Source organism: Pteropus alecto, unplaced genomic scaffold (genome assembly GCF_000325575.1).
Source record: "Pteropus alecto unplaced genomic scaffold, ASM32557v1 scaffold76, whole genome shotgun sequence".
Classification (NCBI taxonomy): domain Eukaryota; kingdom Metazoa; phylum Chordata; class Mammalia; order Chiroptera; family Pteropodidae; genus Pteropus; species Pteropus alecto.
In genome coordinates, this window is record NW_006443138.1 from 8009015 (window position 1) to 8031459 (window position 22445).

Consider the following 22445-nt stretch of genomic DNA (forward strand, 5'->3'; position numbering starts at 1 on the left):
CATTTGTCATGGAATTAAGATATCAAATAGTGGTTCTCAACGAGCAGGAATTTTGCCCTTCTGGGGACACTTGGCAATGTCTAGAGATGTGTTTCGGTTGTCATATTGGGGTGTGTGGGGGGTGCTCCTGGTATCTAGCAGGCATGTGGTAGGGATGCTGTTCAATAACCTGCAATGCATAGGACAGAACCCCCAGTCCATAACACAAATCAGCCAGTCCAAAATGTCAACAGTACTGCTGTTCAGAAACCTGGGATAAGGGATCTTAAAAATCACCTGGTATGATCTCCTCACTTCACATTTGAATAATTTACGGTAGGTTAGAAATGAAGTCTAGATTCCAGGTGTCCTGACTTAGGCCTGTAATCATTTACCTCTACTGTTTCTTCTAAATCCCACATCTTTCCCCGCAACCTCTTTCCCAAAGCCTCTGGAAAAGCAGAGCAGAGATTTTCCTCTGCACAGCTTGAGGTCTAGAATATAGCATATGCATATCTCTCTGTGTGAATGCACTTTGTTCCAAAGCTCAATTTAAAAGCTTACCATAGCAATGACAAGTCGGTATTTTTCACTTTACTTTTAGAGCTTGTTGTTTAAATCTTGGGATGCAATAAAATCTTTTGATTATTTGAAAAAGGAAAAGAGAAAGGAATATTGAATGAGAGGAGCTATAAAACTTAAACTATAGCAAAAGGAAAAAATAATCGCAGGAAGAGAACCAGAAGAACATACAAATGAGAGGAAGTTAAAAAAAATTCTATAAAACTCTTTTACAGCTTGTAATTTTCTTTTTAAAAATCTCATAGTTAGGCAATATAAACATCTGTTTGAATTAATATATGTTCAAATTTTTAAATGCCACCAACAGTCCATAGCATGTATTCTTTATAGTATTGTATAGTTAGTTCTTAAGAGCTCATTCATTTATTTCTTTTAATTGAATACACATATATCAATCCCTACTATATTGCAGAAACAAGACATTGTGGATGCAAAGATGGCACTTAAACTTGTCCTCTGGAAACTCGCAGGCTTCTGGAAGAGATAGACATGTAAAAATTCTATCTAGTACAAGATACTAAGTACAAAAATAGAGCTGTGTCCACAGTATGTATGGTATACATTTATCAGTTCTGCTTGGGCCTAATGGCTCTGATTAATACAGGAATTCTCATCCTGTTCTGGACCTTTTCATAGCCAGAAATAGATGTCCACAAGATAGAGTGGTAGAACTAAAAGAAAGTGCACTTTGAATCTATTATGCGCGGAATCATGGTAAAGAGTTCAGACTTTTAATCCAGAGAGACCTGAATTTGAATTCCAACTCCTCTCCTCAGACACACCCATACACATATCCACACATTGTCTGTTCGTTGAGTCACTTATCTTCTCTGAACCTTGGTTTTCCCATGAGTAAAATTAGGAAACTAATATACATTAAGTGTTTATGGATAGAAACTATAATTCATAATACTGTACTACATACATAAGAACTTGCTAAAAGGGTAGATCTTACATTAAGTATTCTTATTGCATCACAAAATAATAAATAAAGAGGGTGAGAGGAGACTTTGGAGGTGATGGATAGATTAGCATAGATTGTGGTGATGTTTTCATGAGGTATACTTATCTCCAAACTCATAAAATTGTATACATTAAATACAGACAGCTTTATGTATGTCAGCCATACTTCAATAAAGTGGTTTAAAAAATACATTGTTTAGTACCATGCAGTATATTTAGTACCAGTTTACTACTAGTAAGTATGTAATGAATAGAAGAAACTAATTATTATTGTTATTATTTTTTCTTCTTAGTAAGAAGGTTGTATTTTTAGCTTACTCATACAGGAAAAAAATTGAAAATTAGTTTTAGACATATACCTACTTTGGAAAATGATTCTGTAGCCAAATCATTCCAACTAGGAATCTAATCCCATTTCCCCCCATCCCTTAGGATTATACATAACAAATTAGAAAAGTGTGACTATTTATGTCTACCTGTGACATGCATTTACTGTTTAATGCTCAGGATGTAGCAGGTGGTCTGATCTAGGACTTCCTGCCTCAGTTAACAAGACTATGACTAGAGAAACTCTTTGTATGACATAGAGATGACTCTTCTATGGGTCTAACATGCCAAAATTTTTCTGACCCAAACAGCTGTTTTTATGTGTTTTCTAAAATTGCTTTCTGGAAGCAGTCTGGCTTGTAGATATCTCTACCCACATTTCATAAATACCTTTGCACTTGTGACTTAACCTCTAAGTACATTCGAAGGTATATATTAGCTGACAAACAGAGTTCTTTCTATTATATATTCAAGTTTAAGAACTAATTCTTCTTAGTAATATATTTCCTCCAGCTAAAAGAGACTGAATGGATTGGAAGTTGCCCACACATTTTTTTCTTGGAAAATTGTATTTGTCTATTTGTCGCTCCACCCACTGTACATTCACATTTGAGAGGTGCTAAATAAGTCACACATTTGAAAATGTCATGCATGTCTAATTTTGTGCATGGCAACATATAGATATTTTTTTTATTTTAAGGAAAATAAACAATATGCTGCATTCAAAAATTTTGCCAAGCCTTATGTTATTGTCATACAGTACACATAATCCTTCATTACAGCAATTTACCTATAAAATTTAATAATAAAACCACATGCTTTTCATTTCTATAGTATGTAGGAAGGCTAGATGCAAATAATGGTATTTGATCTTTCATAAATATAATTAATGCCAGAGGAAAAATTCTGAGTTATATCACTTTTTTGCCATGAAATTACCAAAATTATAAGAAAGAGAATTGGAATATATATATTTAAGAATCTCAAAAATGATAGTGTAACTATTACTGAGAGATCTAAGTAGAAAACAACTTTAAATCAAGATCATGATCAAAAACAGTGAACCATTTACAAAGATAAGCTTATTTTAGAGACTCTTAAATGCTCCAAAACATAAACTGTTGACTTGTCAGTGATTAAGTTGCATCAGATAAATTTAACTTCATCTCAATCCTGCCTATAAGGTAGTATTTATTTTCTATCAATATTAAGTGCTTTCTATGTTCTGATGGTTTGTTCCCTTGTTAGTTTTTTAAGTGACACTTTCATATTAAAATCTAAGACAATGTTTGAAATATATCATTCTACTACTTTCTTTCATTTATTCAAGAACTATTGGAATACAAACCACAAGTATTGCTTCTCTCAATATTTCCCACCTCCAATGTGAGCCTCACCTGGGAAATGGGAGCGTCACCACTCAGGTAGTCGGTCAAATAACCCAGGAGTCGTCCTTAACATTTTTCTTTCCTTTTCCCAGAGAATATGCAAGTACTGTCAGTTCCACCTGCAAACGAATCCCAATCCTTCGCTTCTTTCCACCTCTTCCCCTACCACCCCCTTACTCTGGGCCACCATCATCTTTCTCTCCAGGCTAACATAGCCTCCGGAAGAGTCCTCTTGCTCCCACACTTCATCTCATGCTCCGCCTCCAACTTTGAACCAGCAAGGAATGTAATCTTTTAAATACACATCAAAGCTCTGCTTAAAGTACTCAGCTTCCACTCTTCTTGAATCCAAAGAGGCTCAGCTTATCCCCACCTCAGCTGTTCCCATGTATCCTCTGCCTGGGAGGCCCTTTCCCCACATTTGCATGTCTCAGATGTCTCAGATTGCTGCGCTCTACTCACTATTACGATATCTCTTCATGGCACTGGATACTATTTAATTTTTTTGAATAAAAATAATAAACTTACATTTTTAAGGGCTGTTTTGGATTTACAGAAAAATTGTGCAGAGAGTATAGAGTTCTCTATTAGCTTTCTCCTCTACCTTCCTAGACAATTTCCCCTATTATTAACATCTTGCATTAGGGTGGTACATTTGTTATAATTGTTGAGCCAATATTGATAGAATTAACTAAAGTCTGTAGTCTAGATTAAGGTCACTCTTCGGATTGTACATTCTATGGGTTTTGACAGTCCATCATGTCATAGATTCACCAATATAGTCTCATACAGAATAGCTTTACTGACCTGAAAGCTTACTTCACTTATTCATCTCGCCCCATCCAACCTCTGGCAAACCACTCATCTTTTTTATTGTCTCTACAAGCTTGTCTTTTCTGGAATGTCATACACTTGGAATTGTACAATATGTTCACCATTTGAGTTTTTAAAATAGTAACTTAATTATTATCCATGTCCCCTTCTGGAGTGTAGGCCTCATGGGAACAGAGGTCTTATCTGTCTTGTTCTCCTCTTGGCCCAAAGCACCAACAACAGACCCATAGTGGATCTTCTGCAGGAATTTGTGGATTGAATGAATGGGTGAATTTACCTACCAGCCCAGTGGAGAGCAACTTTTGAAATATTCCTTTCTCGATTTGTTCTAGTAACTCTGAAGCAAATTTCCCCAGGTTTCTAACTTTTACACTGGTGCTTTGAAGATTTCAGGGAAAGAAAAGTTATTCCCTGGCTGCAAGTGGTTGAATGTATGGCTACTACAGGTCCTTTTGCCACCTGAGACCCATATCTCACGCAGGAATTTATCCAGTCATACTGGATACATGGGTGCTCCCTGAGTTAGAGATGCAAAATCTGGAGCATCTCTTACATGTTAGTAGCAAGCTCTGCTCTGCCTCCCTCTCGCCTTTTATCCTCACCTTTGCTCTTCTACATCGTATCCACTCACCCCGGAACAATTTCCATTTTTATCACTCTTTACCCCTTTCTACCTTCTGATCCTCCCATTCTTTTTCACCTGTAAAGCATAAAAACACCCTAAATGTGACTGACAAGAGCATAGCACTCGAGATTTGCTGTGGGAAGGACATGAAGAACCAGATATTTTAAAACTCAATTAACTGTAATAAGGAACCACACCCTCCAAAACACTAAAAAATGCCCAGAGGTCTCTGCCACAATTTCCATAACCTTCAACTTTCTCTCATTAATTTTTTTTCCTTAACCTCACCATTTAATATATAAAAATAATTTTTTTACTCAATTTTTAAAGTATTCTTTTGTTTATGGTGTCGCAACTTTTAGAAATCTTTTTAAATGCCGGGCCCGTAGGAGATGTCTCTGAATTCATTATGATGGAAGCTTTAGAGTGTTCTTAGTACTTCCTATATTTAGACTCAAGGAAATATGCTCATTATCACCCTATTCAAGGCTTTAATTGTTTTATATCCTTCAAATATAGACATACTCAGCCTCTGTCTTTCCAAACTGAGCCCTAATCTTTCTAACATAAACCCCTTCCCAGCAGGGGGAGCATAAATGAACAAAATCCAATAAGATGCTTAGCAAGGCTGTTGATTGCGACATGTAAGTAGCATAATGTGTTTTGAGGGGCATTTGAAAACTAAGGAAGGGCTGTTTTTAAAATGAGCAAAATTAACACACAAGAACATAACACACAGGAAAAATATTATAACCCATTTATGAATTTCAAATATTTTAATATACATCACAGAATGTTCAGAAGGACAGGACAATCTTATTCTACTCGAAAGGTAACTGTTAACTCATTCAACACCAAATAGCACTGCCTAGTTTAGTGGGTTTAGGTTTATTTTGGGTTTTACTTTTTAAAAATTGGAAATATCCTTTTAAAGGCTGTACATTTATAATCTATAATTTACATAGTCATTTGCAGTTAACTTTTATATTTTTATAATATTCATTCACCTAAAAAAATTAGTTGATAGTGAATTGTACAGCTTTTGAGCCTATAATCATTTCCTTTTCGTGTTTCGAATTTCATAAAATGCTTTCAGGCTCTTGGAAAAAAGTAAATCAACTACTCTTTAAGGAGAAATCTTGCCCCTAAGACATATTTCTTTTTAAAATTTGTCCTGCATTCCATAAAAACAATATAGTTGAAGAAATAAAGTAAGCCTAAAGTGTGCCCATGAGACTTTAATGACTTTGAGGGTTTCAGTGACCTCATTGAATCACTTTCTAAAGCGTCATTCTCAGAGTCGATCAAGTTACTCAAAGCCTCAGTACAATTACAGCTTTATTCTGCAGGTCAGAATCCATAATTCCTTAGGTTTTCCTTTAGCTATCACTGCTGTCAGATAGGAAATTTCACATTTTGAAAGGATCGTAATCTTGCTTCTGTCCCCAGTCTTTTCAACATTTATTTGAATGGCAATGTACCCAATAATTTTAAGCAGTGGACTCAGCAAAGGGTAAAATATATAAAGAAGCAAACTTACCATCAAACACGTTACTATAATAATAAAGATGCTGAGAAATATGACAACAGCATAAAATCCTTCTTTGCTCCAGATTTTGTCCGCTTCATGCTGCCCTTGTAAAACATTTTTCTTTAAAAGCAAAACAGAAAGTCCGACGTTAAATGAGAGCTTGAAGAGACTGGCGTTCTTATCAGACACTAAACATATTTTTAGCTTTATTCCATTCAGTGTAGTAGAACACACCTACATTCCTCGCTGTGAGAGCTGCTTCTCACACTGATCTAAGACAAGGGGCTGCTGCCCTTACACATAAAAAGATTTTTTTTCTCCTATACAGGATCAAAAGCATTCAACATGGCATATAGAGTCCGAGGCTTTGTAAATGTCCCTCACAGTCTCTCTTGGAAATTACCTGGTCCCTAGGTAAGAGAGTTCTGTTTTTTTTCTGTGTCAAGGAAATTGTTTTCGATGCTTTCCTTACTCCATTTGAAGTCCCCTCCCACCACAACACCCTGCTTTTCGTGCTGTAATACTGCTCTTAACTTTTAAACAGAAGTGAAACAGGTGCAAACAAAATTTCATGATGCATTAATAAATGGAGCAACAATGTCGGGATCATTTCCTTCTCTTTTCTCCTCTTTTATCAAATCTTTTTTTTTTTTTAAAAAAAATATATAGTCCTCTTTGTCAAAATCTGATTCAAGTACCACCTTGATAAATTGTTAGGATATTATATTTTATTTAAGCAAGAGGGAACACCAAAAGGTCCAGAATTATTTACTAATAAAAGGTGAAATAAATAGTTTAATTTTATTTATACTTATTATTTTTTTGCTTACTACTTTGGGGGGGGAGGGTGGAAGGGTGGAGAAGAAGCATGAATAAAATGTGAATGAGTGTCTTAGTTTTATTTTGCCTATTTGTTTAAAAACAACATAGCTAGTAAATCAAGTCTTAGAATGCAATTGGTTTTATTATTCAGTGAAATTTATAGGTTCATACTTAAAGAAACTTTAACTTGAAACTAAATGATCCACAATTAGGAAAATCACATAAAGTCTAAATCAAGTCATATGTTTCTAAATTCCACGTTGGGGAAGGCTGCCTTTTCTCTTTTTTAGTGAGAGAATTTTTCTGTCCTTGGACATTGTCTCTGATAATTAAGAAAGCCTTGAGCAACAAGATAGTGAATAATGAAAAGTCACATGGAGAGAGCCGTTGGAAGATGAGAGGTCATCTTGGACATTTCGGTGGCAAATGAGTTCTCAGCTTAATGTAACCACTGGAGTGACTTCAGCCTGTACTTGTAGAATAGAAGAACAATCTGGCTGATCCTAGTCAACTCACAGAATCACAAGAAATAAATAATTATTATCTCAAAAAAAAAAAAAAGAGAGAGAGAGAAAGAAAGCCTTGAACAAAACATGTCCTCGTGTCTAAACTTGGAAATCATTACTAATTATTTTTCAGGCATTTAAAAAAATAGAATATATTCATCATTTGTAAATTAGACAAAACAAACATTTGCCTTGAGAAACATTTTATGAATCTTTTATCTTGGAACTCGAGTGGGTCCTGGTGCGGAGCTGAGTAAGACAGAACAGAAGGGGTCTGTTAAATGAGTTCTATTGTAATTAGAAACAATTTGAGGGAGCCTATTGCTTTAAGTTGTTGAATTTCCATTTCCTTTGTTTGTTAAACATGAATGTGTTCCCTATAATATCTTGCCTACTTTCTAAAACATAGACAAATTCATAGATATAAAAAAAGCTTTCGAGATATATTTAAAAATACGTAGATGGAAGCAGATGGAGAATCTGAAAATGTTTGATGGAATAATTAGAAACCAAGTATCCTTCTGGAAAGAAAATCTTGGGTTCAAGTGAAAACTTGTCTTTTACTCTTTGACTTCATTCAGATCTATATTATCCCAATGTGTCCATAAACATAACTGGAAACTAATAAAAAAGAAAACTCTTGAAGAAATCAAGTGTAAGTATGGAAATGAGGTTTTTTGCAGGCAATTAAATAGCATTATTGCTTGCTACAAAAGCAAACTAGTTAAGCCTTCAAGTAGGAAGCATAAACTTGTCAAATTTAAGTATGAAGATCTCAGCTTTAGTTAGTGTAAAATTTAGACAAAAAGGGTGGTTTGTTAGGTGGGTGGAAAGAGATTTTGTGTTCCTAACCTGATCAGGTTCATTTCTTTTTTGCCTGCTATAGTTCCATACCTCCTGAATATCAACATGTTCCTTTCTGCTTAAGATGAATCTGTTTTGTTTGTCTCTTAACTAAAGCAATGATGAGGGAAGAATTAACCTCCCACCCACCCCTACTTCCCCCACTCCCAGTTAGAAAGACACATGTTTTGCACTCCCAGAACTTAGTCACTGCACTTTCTTGGTAAATAGATTTCCTTCTGAGTCACGCTATTCTTGCTGAGCACTACTATATTTGTACAGAGATCTAAAAAACTTGATAAGGGCAAAGTAATAAATGGAAAAGTCTGTGGTTAAGATCCCGCAAATCAAAAGATTGTAATTCACAGGACTCTCTGCTCTAACGTTTGCATAAGATTAAAGTGATGCCTTTTATATTTTGTCAGGGGTTGGAGGGTTCAATAGTCTGCGGCTCTGTGGCCGGGTCAAGCCAATGCCACTGTATCATCTTTACAGTTTATTTCCTAGCTGCATAGCTTTGCACTTTAACTTTGTTGCAGTGAAAGAAGTTGTTGGGTTTTGTTTGGTTTTATGATTTAAAATTTAGGCAGTTTCCTGTATCACTGTTTCAGTAACAACGGCTTCTCACAGCAGAGGGAATGCAGTTAGCATTATTATGATGGCTAGGTGGAGGACCAGGGGAGGGAAGGAGCAATTGGGGGGATCATTTTATGAACTATATAGATGTCTAACCAATGTACTGTATACTTGCAACTAATTTAAATAAATAAATGTAAAAAATTAAAAATAACAATGGCTTCTCTATATCCTGTTTAATAATTTGATGCACTACAGTTTGTTTTTTTTTAAAAAAAAATTTTGATTCCAGATGGTGGAAGAGATTCCCAAGTCCTAGGAGAGCTGATACAGAGGTTTTAGAAGATATATCTCTTTAGGCAAAAGAATGAAGTGGAAATATAAATTATCTGGTCAATTGATTGACTCAGGAAGATAATTGGGACGTAGCCCACAACGATATGGTTTTGTTAGATGAATGCCAAACCTCCACTGTATTACGAACGAGGCAAATTATTAGGCCTGAATGATCTGACACATGTTAACACTGTATTCCTGCTCGGCATTGTATGGCTAGCATGATGATTCTTTAGACTGCTGGCTAATGTTCCTAGTTTGAAGGAACAATCACCAAACGCCTGGATTATGGCTTATATTTATTCGATATGGTTTTTTGCTTTGTAAATATTCCATGCAAGTATCATATTGGCCTATTTTTAAAGAAGGTAGCTTCTTCTTTTGAAATATAATAAGAGCCATGAAACTGGAATAATTTGCAATTAAGCAAAAAAAAAAACAAACCCTAAATCATTTTTAAATATGAATGCAGAACTTATTATTTCAATAGATATTTAATTTTATAAAAACACTTAAAAATAAAAACTAAAATAATGATTTAATTTTATTTCCCTGTGATTTGATTTATTTGTCAAGAAGAAGTCTAGTTTTATCTTTATGAACATCTCATAATAAAATAATATTTAAGTGCCTACAATGTTCTAAGTACTGGATAAAAAAAATATTTTAAAAATGTCTTTTTCTCCCAAGAGACTTAGATTTAAAATGAAAACAGATAATAAACAAAAGTAATTCTCTATTTGGTATTGTTCTTTGTTTCCCAAGAGCCATTTTTGATTAAAAAAAAAAATCAAGCAAATGATTTTTGATTAAAAAAAAAAATCAAGCAAATGATTTTTGAATTAAAGAAATGATAACAATAAAAAAAACACACCCTTTCCTGACAGCAATTAATATAAGTTTAGGAATAGGTGCTTTGTCAACAAATATATGAAAAGATGCTCAACATTGCTAGCTATTAGGGAAATGCAAATCAAAACTACAATGAGATACCATCTCACACCTGTTAGAATCGCTATAATAAACAGAACAAGTAATAACAAATGTTGGAGAGGATGCCGAGATAAAGGAGCTGCTGGTGGGACTGCAAGTTGGTACAGCCGCTATGGAAAACAGCATGGAAGTTCCTCAAAAAACTAAGAATTGACCTACCATATGACCCAGCAATCCCTCTACTTGGTATTTACCCCAAAGACTGGAAAACCCATAGCCGCAAAGATATGGGTTTATAGCAGCATTATTCACAGTGGCAAAGACATGGAAGCAACCAAAGTGTCCTACGATAGATGATTGGCTAAAGAAGCTGTGGTATATATATACAATGGAATATTACTCAACCATAAGAAGAGATGAAATACTGCCATTTGCAACAACATGGATGGACCTCGAGATAATCATGCTAAGTGAAATAAGCCAGACAGAAAAAGTTGAAAAATCACATGATATCACTTATATGTGGTATATAAACCTAAAAGCAACAAATGAGCAGGACAAACAGAGACTCATTAACATGTACTATAGACTAGTGGTTACTAGTGGGGTGGGGGAGGAAGGGGGAAGTTAGACGGGGTAAAGGGGATCATATATAGGGGGATAGGGGAGGGTGAAATGGGTAAAGGGAATCAAATATATGGTAGCTGAAGGAAACTGGACTTTGGGTTATAAACACACTATAGAATATACAGATGTCAAATGATAACGTACACCTGAAAATTATATAATTGTATTAACCAATGTTACCCCAATAAACTTAATTTAAAAACAAAAGGAATAGGTGCTTTGAGACATCATTCACTGTGTTCTTTAATCCATGTAAGGGATGAAAAACCAAAACACCAATATTCTTTTTTTTTTTCTGTTAGTAAACATCCTACCATTGCAGAGCCATAATTTTGGGATAAAAATGTGAAAGTGTGTTGAGGCATGTACTGCCATCACATATTAACTACAAAGATGAATAAAGAGGTGGGAAAACTCACAGAATACCATCTCAGTTAGTTAATACAACTATGAACAAATGCTTTTGCAGTGCTCCTTTGGACTGTACATGTCTGAAGCTTCCCACAAGGGCACTTGCACACTGCTGACAGCTTTCTCCTTAGCCTTCTCCTATTTCTGCACTTAGAGCTTCAGGTCAGAGGGTAATTCTGGGCCCCTTCTAGAAGTGCCTGAACAAAAGGCTCTATCAATTCATCCATCCTTGATGAAATGCTCCTTATAGCCAATTAAAATACTGCCTAGTCTCCTGTAATACAATATTTCCTAGAATCTAGGTTTCCTAGATTTCTCAAATCCCACAAATTTATAAGAAATATCACATTTTGACCATCGAATACCCTTTCATTATTGAATTATAGTACAGACTTGTGGTCTGTTGTGGGCTAATAGTTTTGTGATAGGCAGTCAGGCTACACACCTCACTTTCGATGGGCTGAGGTATGTTTGAGGACCCAAATATGTACTTGATTTTAACTAGTTGTTGTTGTTTTTTTTTTTTTGTATGGTGAGCTTCTCTTGGTTCATAGATCTGGATGATTCACTAATCTGCCATGTTCCTAAAGCATTCAGAATGGCATTTAAACTCAGAATAAAGCAATAGGGAGGAATGCTTATATAACTCACTGAAAACTCACAAGAAGCAGAATAAATTAATCCAGTGGTCTTTTTAAATTTTAAAGAATTGTCCTGAGTAAGATGTGTACAAGTCAGTCTGTGTAGGACCTGGACTGTAGGAATGAGATTAAGTGTGATGTACATAAGGAAGCCCCTTCAGAATCACATTCAGGCAGGGCTAGAGAGGGGTCTGGGTGTTTAAGCTAAGTTGACCCATTCCTTTGGCCTCTCTGAAACATGAAGCAACCTCTTGTTCCTCAAAGCTCCCGTGGCACACTATGGTAACATTATCATACCCTTGCATTCTCCTTATCTGCTTGTATCTTATTTGCCCTATTAGAATATAAGCCCATTGAAAGCAATAATTATATTTTTTATTTGTTTATTTCTTTATTTTTCTGACCTTGCATACCACTGAGCACAGTGCTTAGTTATTTGTGTGCCCACTGAATACGAGACACAATTGAAGCCTCCGAGGACACAGATAAAATAACATGACATGTCTCTGCAGGAACCTGCAGAGTAGAGATGGACTCAAAGACTAACATAGGATAAGGGGTTTTTGTACTAAGCTCACCGAGAACAGAAATCGGTGAGCACTCACATCTGTGGTAGCACAAAGGAAAGCTGCTTTGCTATATAGTAGATTGATTTTGAACCATAAAAATGTGTGTAGATGGATTGATGTATGTACAAGTGTGGAGGGAAGAAACAGTACATCGGTGTCGTGGTACTTATTAAGTTTGGAATTGCTGAAGCATAAACTAAGAGAGTATTGTTCAACAATTATAAAGCCCAGCTCATAAAGGACCATATACCATATTAAGAAATCCACACTTGATTCTGTAGCATTTAGGAGGTCAAAGAAGAATCATGACAACAAGAGGGCATGGCCAAATTTACTTTAGCGAGATTACTCTGGTGGCAAGAAAGAAAACATACTATATGTGTGTGTGTGGGCGGGGGGGAGGCGGGTGCAGCGTGTGGTGGAGAGGGCAGAGGGCAGGGAGGAGCATAAAACTAAATGCAGAAAAGCTCGTTGGAGGTTGTTGTTATAGTCACAGTTCAATGATGACACACATTTTCATTCTGCCAATCCACCCTGCATTCAAATATTTGTTCATTGCCTACTCTATATGAGGATTTCCACAAATGTTTTACAAATTAATTCATATTTCAAGTCTATAGGATAAGGACTATACCCATTCTTTTTATTATACCCAAATGAGAGGCCATGTGCTTTACTGAAAAGTGAAATAGACTAGGGATCAAGATGTTTAGATTTTAAATGTTGCTTTATACCTCATGTGCTTTGTTATCTTTAATTTCTATGGACCTTACTTTCTGTATCTATAAAATGTTCACATATGTTCCCTCGAGGTTTAATTCTGTGATTCTATAAATTTAATTACATATGTTTAAGATGATGATTATTTTAGCAAGTTCGTTAGAGTGGGATAGAATAGGAAAAGTAAAAAAGGGACAAAATTCATTCAAAAATGAGAATGGTGGAGTTGTTAGGGGAAATTTAAACAGTGCCAAATTTGGAAAGCACTGTAAAGAAAATAACCATAGTTCTTAAGATTGGATTCTTCAATGAAAAAAAAAAATTTCATATTAATTCTAAGGTTGTGGGAAAAGGTGACTGGTAACTATCTTGTTAATGAAGGCGACAAGGAGGGAAGTACACCTGTTGCAGAAGAAAAATTTGAAGGTGTTTTTTGGACATTTCAGTTTCAAATAACCAATTGACAAATATATATAAATGACTTTTTTTTTTCTTTCCCCCACACGATGTACCAGATATGTCAAAATAAATTACAAGGCCAAAAGATTTGGAGAAGAAAGTGTTAAGAAGTGAAACTTTGATGTGAAAAATGAATTTCCAGAAGGAATGAATATATACGAGGTGAAGATCAGAGAATTCTGACCCTTAGGGAGATTTCTGTTATCAAATAACATACAATAAACAGCATTCACAGCAAAGCTTCTTGAAGTTGGATTACCATGTCATGCTAACTTTTTAGATGCAAAATAGTTAGGTGCAAATTTTTAGATGAAATCTTCCATGCAACAACATACCTCAGGGGAGACTTCTGTAATTCCAAATTGGGATAAACTCTGATGCAAAACATTGATATTAAGTGAACGCAGCACTTCCTCAGATGGCAGAGATTCTGAAATTCCTCCTTTTCGATTTACGGGAGACACAAAGAGTTCAATACTGTTCTTCTTGCTCTAGTAAAAGCAGATGATTTGTATATGTTAATAGACCTTTTTAAAAAAAATTCTGGGAAATATTTTTGACTTTCCTCTAGAAACATTAAAGAAAATCAGAACCCTAGAATCCTAAAAGGCATCTTGGAGATTACGTTTGTTAGTAATTCTCTGGTCCACTTAATATTACCAGCCTCAAATCTTCACATGGCCTTCTTTCAATTAATTGACACCCCAAGATTTATAATTTTATATTTCATTGGATGCTGGTTTATTTTCCATTCCATACTGCAATTTTTGAAATATATCATTTGGATGTTCCCTGAGTAATTGTGCTTGAAGAAGCATTTTCAAATCAAATGAAATAAAACCTGATGCAATAGTACAATTATTAGACATTGCAACTCCATATATTTTTCTTATAACTTATATTGATGTGGAGGCTGGACTAAGGAAGATGATGCTATATGAGCTTTAAAATTCCTTCCCTGATTCTGTTTTTCTTCTCAAATACGTCACACTTTTAAAATCTATCCTTTGGTAGAAATGTGTATGTTGTGTAATAATATCACGATACTTTACCTCATTAGCTGAAATGAAGACAGAAGATCTCCTACCATAAATGGCTGATAGGCCACATACACACAAAAAATAAACACTACATAAAAACGACATTGCCATTGATAGATTCTCTTTTACAACTTATACAATGTACTTGTAGAAGTAGGTTATTGCTCATCTTTTTGATACATGGAATTCTCTCATGCTAGAAAATTTTCTTTTAATGCAGTTTTTCAGTTCAACTACGAATAAAGTAAAGTATCAATATACTACTAGCAATCCAGAAAAAGTGTTTCCATATTTGCAGGAACAACAGACAATGACTAAGTATAGCATAATACTGATGCAAAACATTTTTATAATAATTTAAATAGTTTATGATGTAATAACAACAATAGTAGAAATAAAGGACTAGTTTTGTGCCTGACACACTCTCATCTACCTTAAATCTGTTATCTCATTTAATGCTCAAAACCTCTCCAGTACATCAGCATTATAGTTCCCTCCATTCAGCAAATGAAGAAACATAAGTAGCTTGCCTAAGGTCTCACAGCTGAGACATGGCCACGCTGAAAATGGAGTGAGCTAGACTCCAGCAACAGGAGTGCAGTTCTGTCTGTCTCCAGGGCACATGCTCTTCACCCCTGTGCTCTGCTGCCTCGAGTATCCTCATAACTCTACCAGTTATAATAACTACTCTTAGAAATAGATGTGTACGAATGCTACTAACATTTTCCCAGGATAGGTGTATCCCTCCCTGGATGTGGCAAATCCCTCTTTTATTCCTGCAAAAGGACATCTAAGATATCTGTGTGTGTGTGTGTATAAAACTAGACCTAGAGCTAAGACATCTATAGTACCTAAGTCTTCTCATTTGAGCAAGATCTGCCCTGGATATAAATAATCCATTTCATTCTTTCAGGATATTAGAGAATGCTGTATTTTCTCTTCTATGGTACCAAGTGAAAAACTTTGTTTTTTAAGCTTATTTTGTCCCGAGAAATAGTTGGGTCCTAGAATAAAGTCATTATAAAGAATGAAACAACTCACCCTCCACACAAATAAAAATGCAAAGAAAAAAAAAAACCCTAAACCAAAATGAAAAGCAATTCTTTTCCATAGCAGGAAATGCAGATACTGGTATAGTAGAAAGCTGAGCTCAAGCAGAAGATAAGAATTTAGGGCAAGTAGAACACTGAGTCCTTGCTTGAGTTCCCATTGCAGTGGAAATTAAGAACAATTTTAAAACTGCAAGATGATTCCAAAGTCCCTTTTCACAGGAACCTTAGGTAATTAGCTTTTTACAAAGAAAAAATCATCTGCTTTGAATTTGCCTTTCTCTGCCTTTGCTTACACCCACCTTCAAGTACAGATGGGAAAGCGTAGTTGGATGACATCTAGGTTTCCAAACAACTGAGAAAAGAGGGGAAGAAAGGATGTATGTGATTGATAGATAGGTCTAAAGTGGGCCTTGGACAGAAGATCCTTTGGATTTGCCTCATCCTACCCCACATACCTATCTACGTTTTTCTCTTGGCTTTTCAGAACTATCTATTCTTGCAGTCCATTTGGGCTGCTGTCTCCAAGAATGGAGTCTTTATTTTTTATTCAAAATCCTCTGCCTGTGCATTCAGTATCTTTCATCCTACTGACATACTTGAAGGAGTTTACACAGATATTGTCTAGAGATAGTGCTTTAGCTGATACTGAAGGTTTCACTCTTAGGAAGAATATTTTGGGAGTAGTGTCAGGTTGGTGAGACAAGTATTTTGGGCTCCTCTATTCATACCTACTGGGGTACAAGCTTTGAACTATGAGAGGGCTGACGAATATTTTCTGTAAAGGGCCAGAAAGCAAGTCTTTTAACCATTAATTTAGCCAAATGATCTGTTACAGTGACTCAGCTCCGTCATTGTATCATGAAAGGAGCCACAGACAATATGTAAACAAATGAGTGTGGCTCACTGCAATAAAACTTTCTTTACAAAAACGTAGTGGTATGCCAGATTTAGCTCAGGGGCCATAGAACTATAGCATGGGTGTTCTTTATTACTGATCCTTATTACCGAGCCCTTCGATAAAGATCAAAGCTTATAGCTGGGAGTGTAAAAGGGAGGCATCTTACAATGAGGCGATTGATGTGCACTTGCTGGGGTAAGAGTCCTAAAGCTGCGGCCACTCCTTGGCGGAATATTCGAAGCAAGGTTATGTTCAGCTTGTCAACATCCATTTGCAGTGTCTGGAAAATAAAGAAAAAAGAAATCCAAATTATTTTAAGTCTTTGGTTCAGGATATTCAGTTCCTGACTGATGACTGACCACAATAATTTCTGTGACTTTGATAAATTCACACTCGTGGTAACTTAATGCATTTTTAATGGAGATAACATTATAGGAACATTTTATGTGAAATTTGAACTGGTGTTAGTTAAAAAGATGGTGCATTGTATAATAATGAAATTTGTCTAGTTATAATCAATAATGCATATGAATGATCAATTCATAAAGAATTTCACTGAAATGTGTGTTGGTTTATTTAGCTTTAGTTCAAGTCCAGATGACAGAATTAAATATGTGGCCAAGTGTATTTCACTAATCCAATCTAGAGGACAGCTTTAATTTATGTTCACACACAGTTATGGAGAGAAAGATGTATGAAATTCCATCACGCCAGACTTGGCAGTTTCTCTATACAGTGATCTGCTGCCAGTGTAAGGCAAAAGAACGAAGCGCAATAACGTATTTTCAAACTCTGGTAAAGAAGCCAATGGTACTGATGATTTGCTCTAAGGTTAACAATTTTTATCCAATTGTTTGGCCAAACACTCTTAATTTCCAAGTCGCTCTGGAAAAAGACAATTAGACATTTGAAAATTCCTAAAATACAAATCAAGTTATGAAACTAATAATACAGTCTTAATTCGAGCCATGGGTGCTGTCCCTACATTTAAATCACAAACTATTTAACTATATTTTCAAAAATGCATCATAAACATTGAGATATTGTATAAGATGGGGAAACCAAATCTTTATGCATTTCTTACATATATGTATTTAATAATATTTTATTTTTATTCCCCTTCGCCTATGCCCTTCCCCTAACCTCTGGTAAACACCAATCTGTTCTCTGTATCTTTGAGCTTGGTTATTTTTAGATTTCACATGTAACAAAAATCTTTTGATATTTGTCTTTCTCTGTCTGACTTAATTCACCTAGCATAATGAATGCCCTCAGGGTCTATCCATATTGTAGCAAATGGCAAGATTTCATTCTTTCTGTGACTGAATATTATTCCATTGTATATGTGTATATATATTTCTTTATCCATTTATCCGTCGATGGACACTTAGGTTGTTTCCAAATCTTAGCTATTGTAAGTAGTGCTGCAATGAACATGGGGGTACATGTATCTTTTCGAGTTACAGTTTTCATTTCCTTCAGGTAAATATCAGAAGTGGAATTGCTGGATCACACAATGGTTCTATTTTTAATTTTTTGAGGATCCTCTATACTGTTTTCCATAGTGGCTACATTAATTTACATTCCCACCAACAGTGCTTAAGGGTTCCCTTTTCTCACATCTTTGCCAGAACTTATTATTTCTTGTCTTTTTGATAACAGCCATTCTAACAGCTGTTAGGCAATATCTCACTGTGATTTTGAGTTGCATTTCTCTGGTGATAATGACTTTGAGCATCTTTTCATGTACCTGTTGAGCATATTTATATCTTCTTTGGAAAAATGTCTGTTCATATATTGTGCCCATTTTTAACTTGGATTATTTGGATTTTTATTTTTTATTTTTGGCTGTTGAGTTGTATAAGTTCCTTATATATTTTGGATATTACTCTTTATCAGATACATGATTTGCAAATATTTTCTCCCATTTAGTAGATTGCTTTTTTATTTTGTTCATGATTTCCTTTGCTGTGCAGAGGCTTTTTAGTTTGATGCAGTACCACTTGTTTATTTTCGCTTTTGTTGCTTTAACTTTTGGTGTCACATTCAAAGAAATCATTGCCAAGACCTTTGTCAAAGAGCTTATTACCTATGTTTTCTTCTAGGTGTTTTATGGTTTCAGGTCTTACGTTTAAGTCTTTAATTCTTTTTGAGTTAATTTTTGCATATGGTTTAAGATAGTGGTCCAGTTTCATTCTTTTGCATGTGGCTATCCAGTTTTTCCAACATCATTTATAGAAGAGACTGTCCTTTCCCATTACGTATGCTTGGCTCCTTTGTCATAAACTACTTGAGCAGATATACATGGGTTTATTTCTGGGCTCTCTATTCTGTTCTATTGATCTATGTGTTTGTTTTGGTGCCAAAACTATGCTTATTTAATTACTATAGCATTATAATTGAATTTGAAATCAGGAAGTATGATATCTTCAGCTTTGTTCTTTATCAAGACTTTGGCTATTCAAGGTCTTTTTTGTTTCCATATAAATTTTAGAATTCTTTTTTCTATTTCTGTAAAAAATGCCATTGGAATTTTGATACAGATTGCACTGAATCTGTAGATTGCTTTAGGTAGTTTGGACATTTCAAGAATATTAATTCTTCCAATTCAGGAGCACAGATATCTTTCCACTTATTTGCGTCTTCCTACATTTTTTCCTTAATGTCTTATAGTTTTCAGTTTATAGGTCTTTCATCTCACTTATTAAATTTATTTCTAGATATTTTATTCTTTTTCATGAAATTATAAGTGAGATTGTCTTCTTAATTTCTCTTTCTGATAGTTCATTATTAGTGTGTGGAAATGTAACAGATTTTGTGCATTGATTTTGTATCTGCAATATTATCGAATTCACTTATTAGTTCTAACAGTTGTTTGATGTTGTTTTAGGGTTTTCTATATATAACATCATGCCAAATGAAAATAGGGACAATTTTACTTCTTCTTTTTCAACTTAGATGCTTTTTATTTCTTTTTCTTGCCTGATTACTCTTATTAGGAATTCTAAAACTATGTTGAATAAAAGTAGCAAAAGTGAACATCTTTATCTTGTTCTTGATCTTAGAGGAAGACTTTTCAGCTTTTTACCAGTGAATATAATATTAGCTGTGGGCTTGTCATATAAGGCATTTATTATGTTGAGGCATATTCCCTCTATTGAGTTTTTACCACAAATGGTAAAGATAATCATATATTTCTTGTCCTTAATTTTGTTAATGTGGTGTATAATATTGACTGGTTTGTGGATGTTGAACCATCTTTGCATCCCTGTAATGAATACCACTTGATCGTGGTATATGATCATTTAATGTATTGTTGAATTCAATTTGCTAATAATTTGTTGAGGATTGTCATACCTATGTTCATCAGGGATATTCACCTGTAATTTTCTTTTCTTGTGGTGTTGTCTGGTTTTGTTATCAGGATAATGCTGGCCTTGTAGAATCAGTTTAGAAGAGTTTTCTCCTCTTCTATTTTTTAGAAGAGTTTGAGAGAATTGGTATTAACTCTTCTTTGGATGTTTGGTAGAATTCACCAGTGAAGCCATGTGGTTCTGGACTTTGTTGGGAGGTTTTTGATTACTGATTCAGTCTCCTTACTATTAATTAGTCTGTTCAGATTTTCTGTTTCTTCATAATTCAGTCTTGGTAGGTTGTATGTTTCTAGGAATTTATCCATTTCTTGTAGGTTGTCTAATTTGTTGTCATATAATTATTCATAGTAGTCTCTTATGATCCTTTGTATTTTTGAGGTATTAATTATAATATCTGATCTTCATTTTTGATTTTTTTATAATGCATTTATATATATTTATGCATTTCTTGTATGTTTATAATGCTTAATTTACAAACTTGACCATAGTAGGTTATCAATAACTGTTGGATGGCTGCCTATTCTAGTATAAGAATAGATTAGAGAGCCTTCTTCCAGTTTGCTCTAAAAAGAGAATGATACAGCTTCAAGAATTTTTAGTCTTATTAGGAAATAAATCATCCTCTATCCATAAAGTTGGTACAAAATAAGTGACTGAAAACTGAGCCAAATGTTCAAAGCTACAGAAATTAGAGGGAGTGGGGATGTCAAAAAAGGTATAATGGTTACCAGTCAAAATGGTGGACCCAGTTGAAGCTCTAGACTGTATTTATACCTTAGAATCTTTTAATATTTGCATGGGGGGACGGGGTCATAGGCTTGGCCATGTTAAGATCTGAAAGTGGACTCCTTGCCAAACTCTGAGATCCAGAAGAAGGCACAATCCATTCAAAAACTCTACCTTACAGCCCAACTATAAGGTACAACTTGCTTCTGGGGAGCAGGGAAAAGAAATGTTGGGAATAGGTAGAAAATCAGTAATATTTCTTTTTATTAAATAAAAACTATCTAATGGTACACAATTGTTTGCTATATTATTCTCTGTACTTTTCTATAGTCTAAAAATGTTTCCAATGTATAACAACATAATTTAATACAGAAAAGATGAATTTGGAAATGCAGTAATGAGAAAAACTATTACACTTTTAAGCATGTTTTATGTATTTACTTGGAAAACCCAAGAGATTAGAAAAACTCAGTCTACCTGGTGACTAAGAAACAGAAGCTTCTTTTTATCTAATAGCTGACTTTCAGCTCTGGGAGGTTGTGGAAGTTGCCAGTAGATATGGGATATTTTATTGGAGACTATTTATTCCCTTTCTCTTGCAAGGCGAAGATGGGTTCGCTAGTTCCCATAAACCCTGACGAGGAACCATTGACTTCTGGCTCACCAGTGTTTGCCAGGCAGGGTATAAGCAGGTAGGCACTGTCCCTGATCCCCATGGGCAAAACTTGGAGCCAACGGTCCACGCTGGGAACTGAGAGTCAAGGGGGTTGTGTACACACTTGAGAACTCAATTCCCAGGGCCATGACTAACTTGGGACTTGTAACTGTGGAAACAGTATTCAAGTCTAAGTTTCTCAGAGTGAATGGCAAATGGAAGTGAAATGGAACTCAAGATTAAAAATTATCAAAAAAAGAGGCAACTTTCCAAAAAGGCAAAAGCTGTGCATTTGAAATAGAAATTTTAGACTACTTAACTAAAGTGAACAAGTGAGTCGAAGTAGTTAGTTTAAAACTGCAGTCATCTGGTTTATTGCATCAAAACATTTGAATAATTGGCCTTAACTCTTTGCTTGCCTGTGAAAAGCTGGATTGATTCCACATTGTGTGCACACACGTCTGACTATTCCCCATAAATAGTGATAGTAAACTGTAGTACAAACAGAAAAAAATATATATATATATTTAAGGGCCTAATATGTGCCAGACATTATACATGAGCGCAATTAGACAAAATGAGAATTTTATTTCAGAGAAGAGTATATGACTTCCTGTAGTTAGAGGATATATGCTTCTGGATAGATGCTGGAAATGCACAGCTTCTCCTCATCCCGTTATGTGAAATTTAAACAACTGCAATAGACTATAAATTTCAATAGCAACAAGAGCATTACAGCTTTAAAGTTACCAAACAACAGTGAAAGATATATTTAGTCTGAATGTTAAACCCATTTGGTTATTTCTGTCATTTAACACGCAAATAATTTAAGTTTTTAATTTCAAAGAGATTACAATGCTCTTTCCAAATGCAAATGCTCAGCCACTTAACAGTAGTAAATAACGTAAACAGAGATACTATCCAAGATGAATTGAGCATTTTTATTGATATTACAAATATATAAACATAAAGAAAAATACTAAACATAATACAAATTCAAGGATTTCAAACTCCATCTTTATTTAAAT

At 34.8% G+C, this 22445-nt stretch overlaps 1 protein-coding gene across 3 annotated transcripts in view; it reads right to left on the reverse strand.

Moving 5' to 3' along the window:
• The window catches only part of PTPRR (protein tyrosine phosphatase, receptor type R), a 223204-nt gene that overhangs the window by 89411 nt on the left and 111348 nt on the right, over window positions 1-22445 (reverse strand). For 2 of the 3 annotated variants that reach the window (XM_006923740.2, XM_006923741.1), the window contains 3 exons: window positions 16829-16942; window positions 14008-14163; window positions 6239-6349 (listed from right to left, as the gene is read on the reverse strand). In XM_006923740.2, coding sequence (XP_006923802.1) covers window positions 6239-6349; window positions 14008-14163; window positions 16829-16942 — 381 coding nt within the window. Of the gene's footprint in view, window positions 1-6238; window positions 6350-6632; window positions 6811-14007; window positions 14164-16828; window positions 16943-22445 lie in introns of those variants that run through there. The other variant, XM_006923742.1, reaches the window with a different exon arrangement.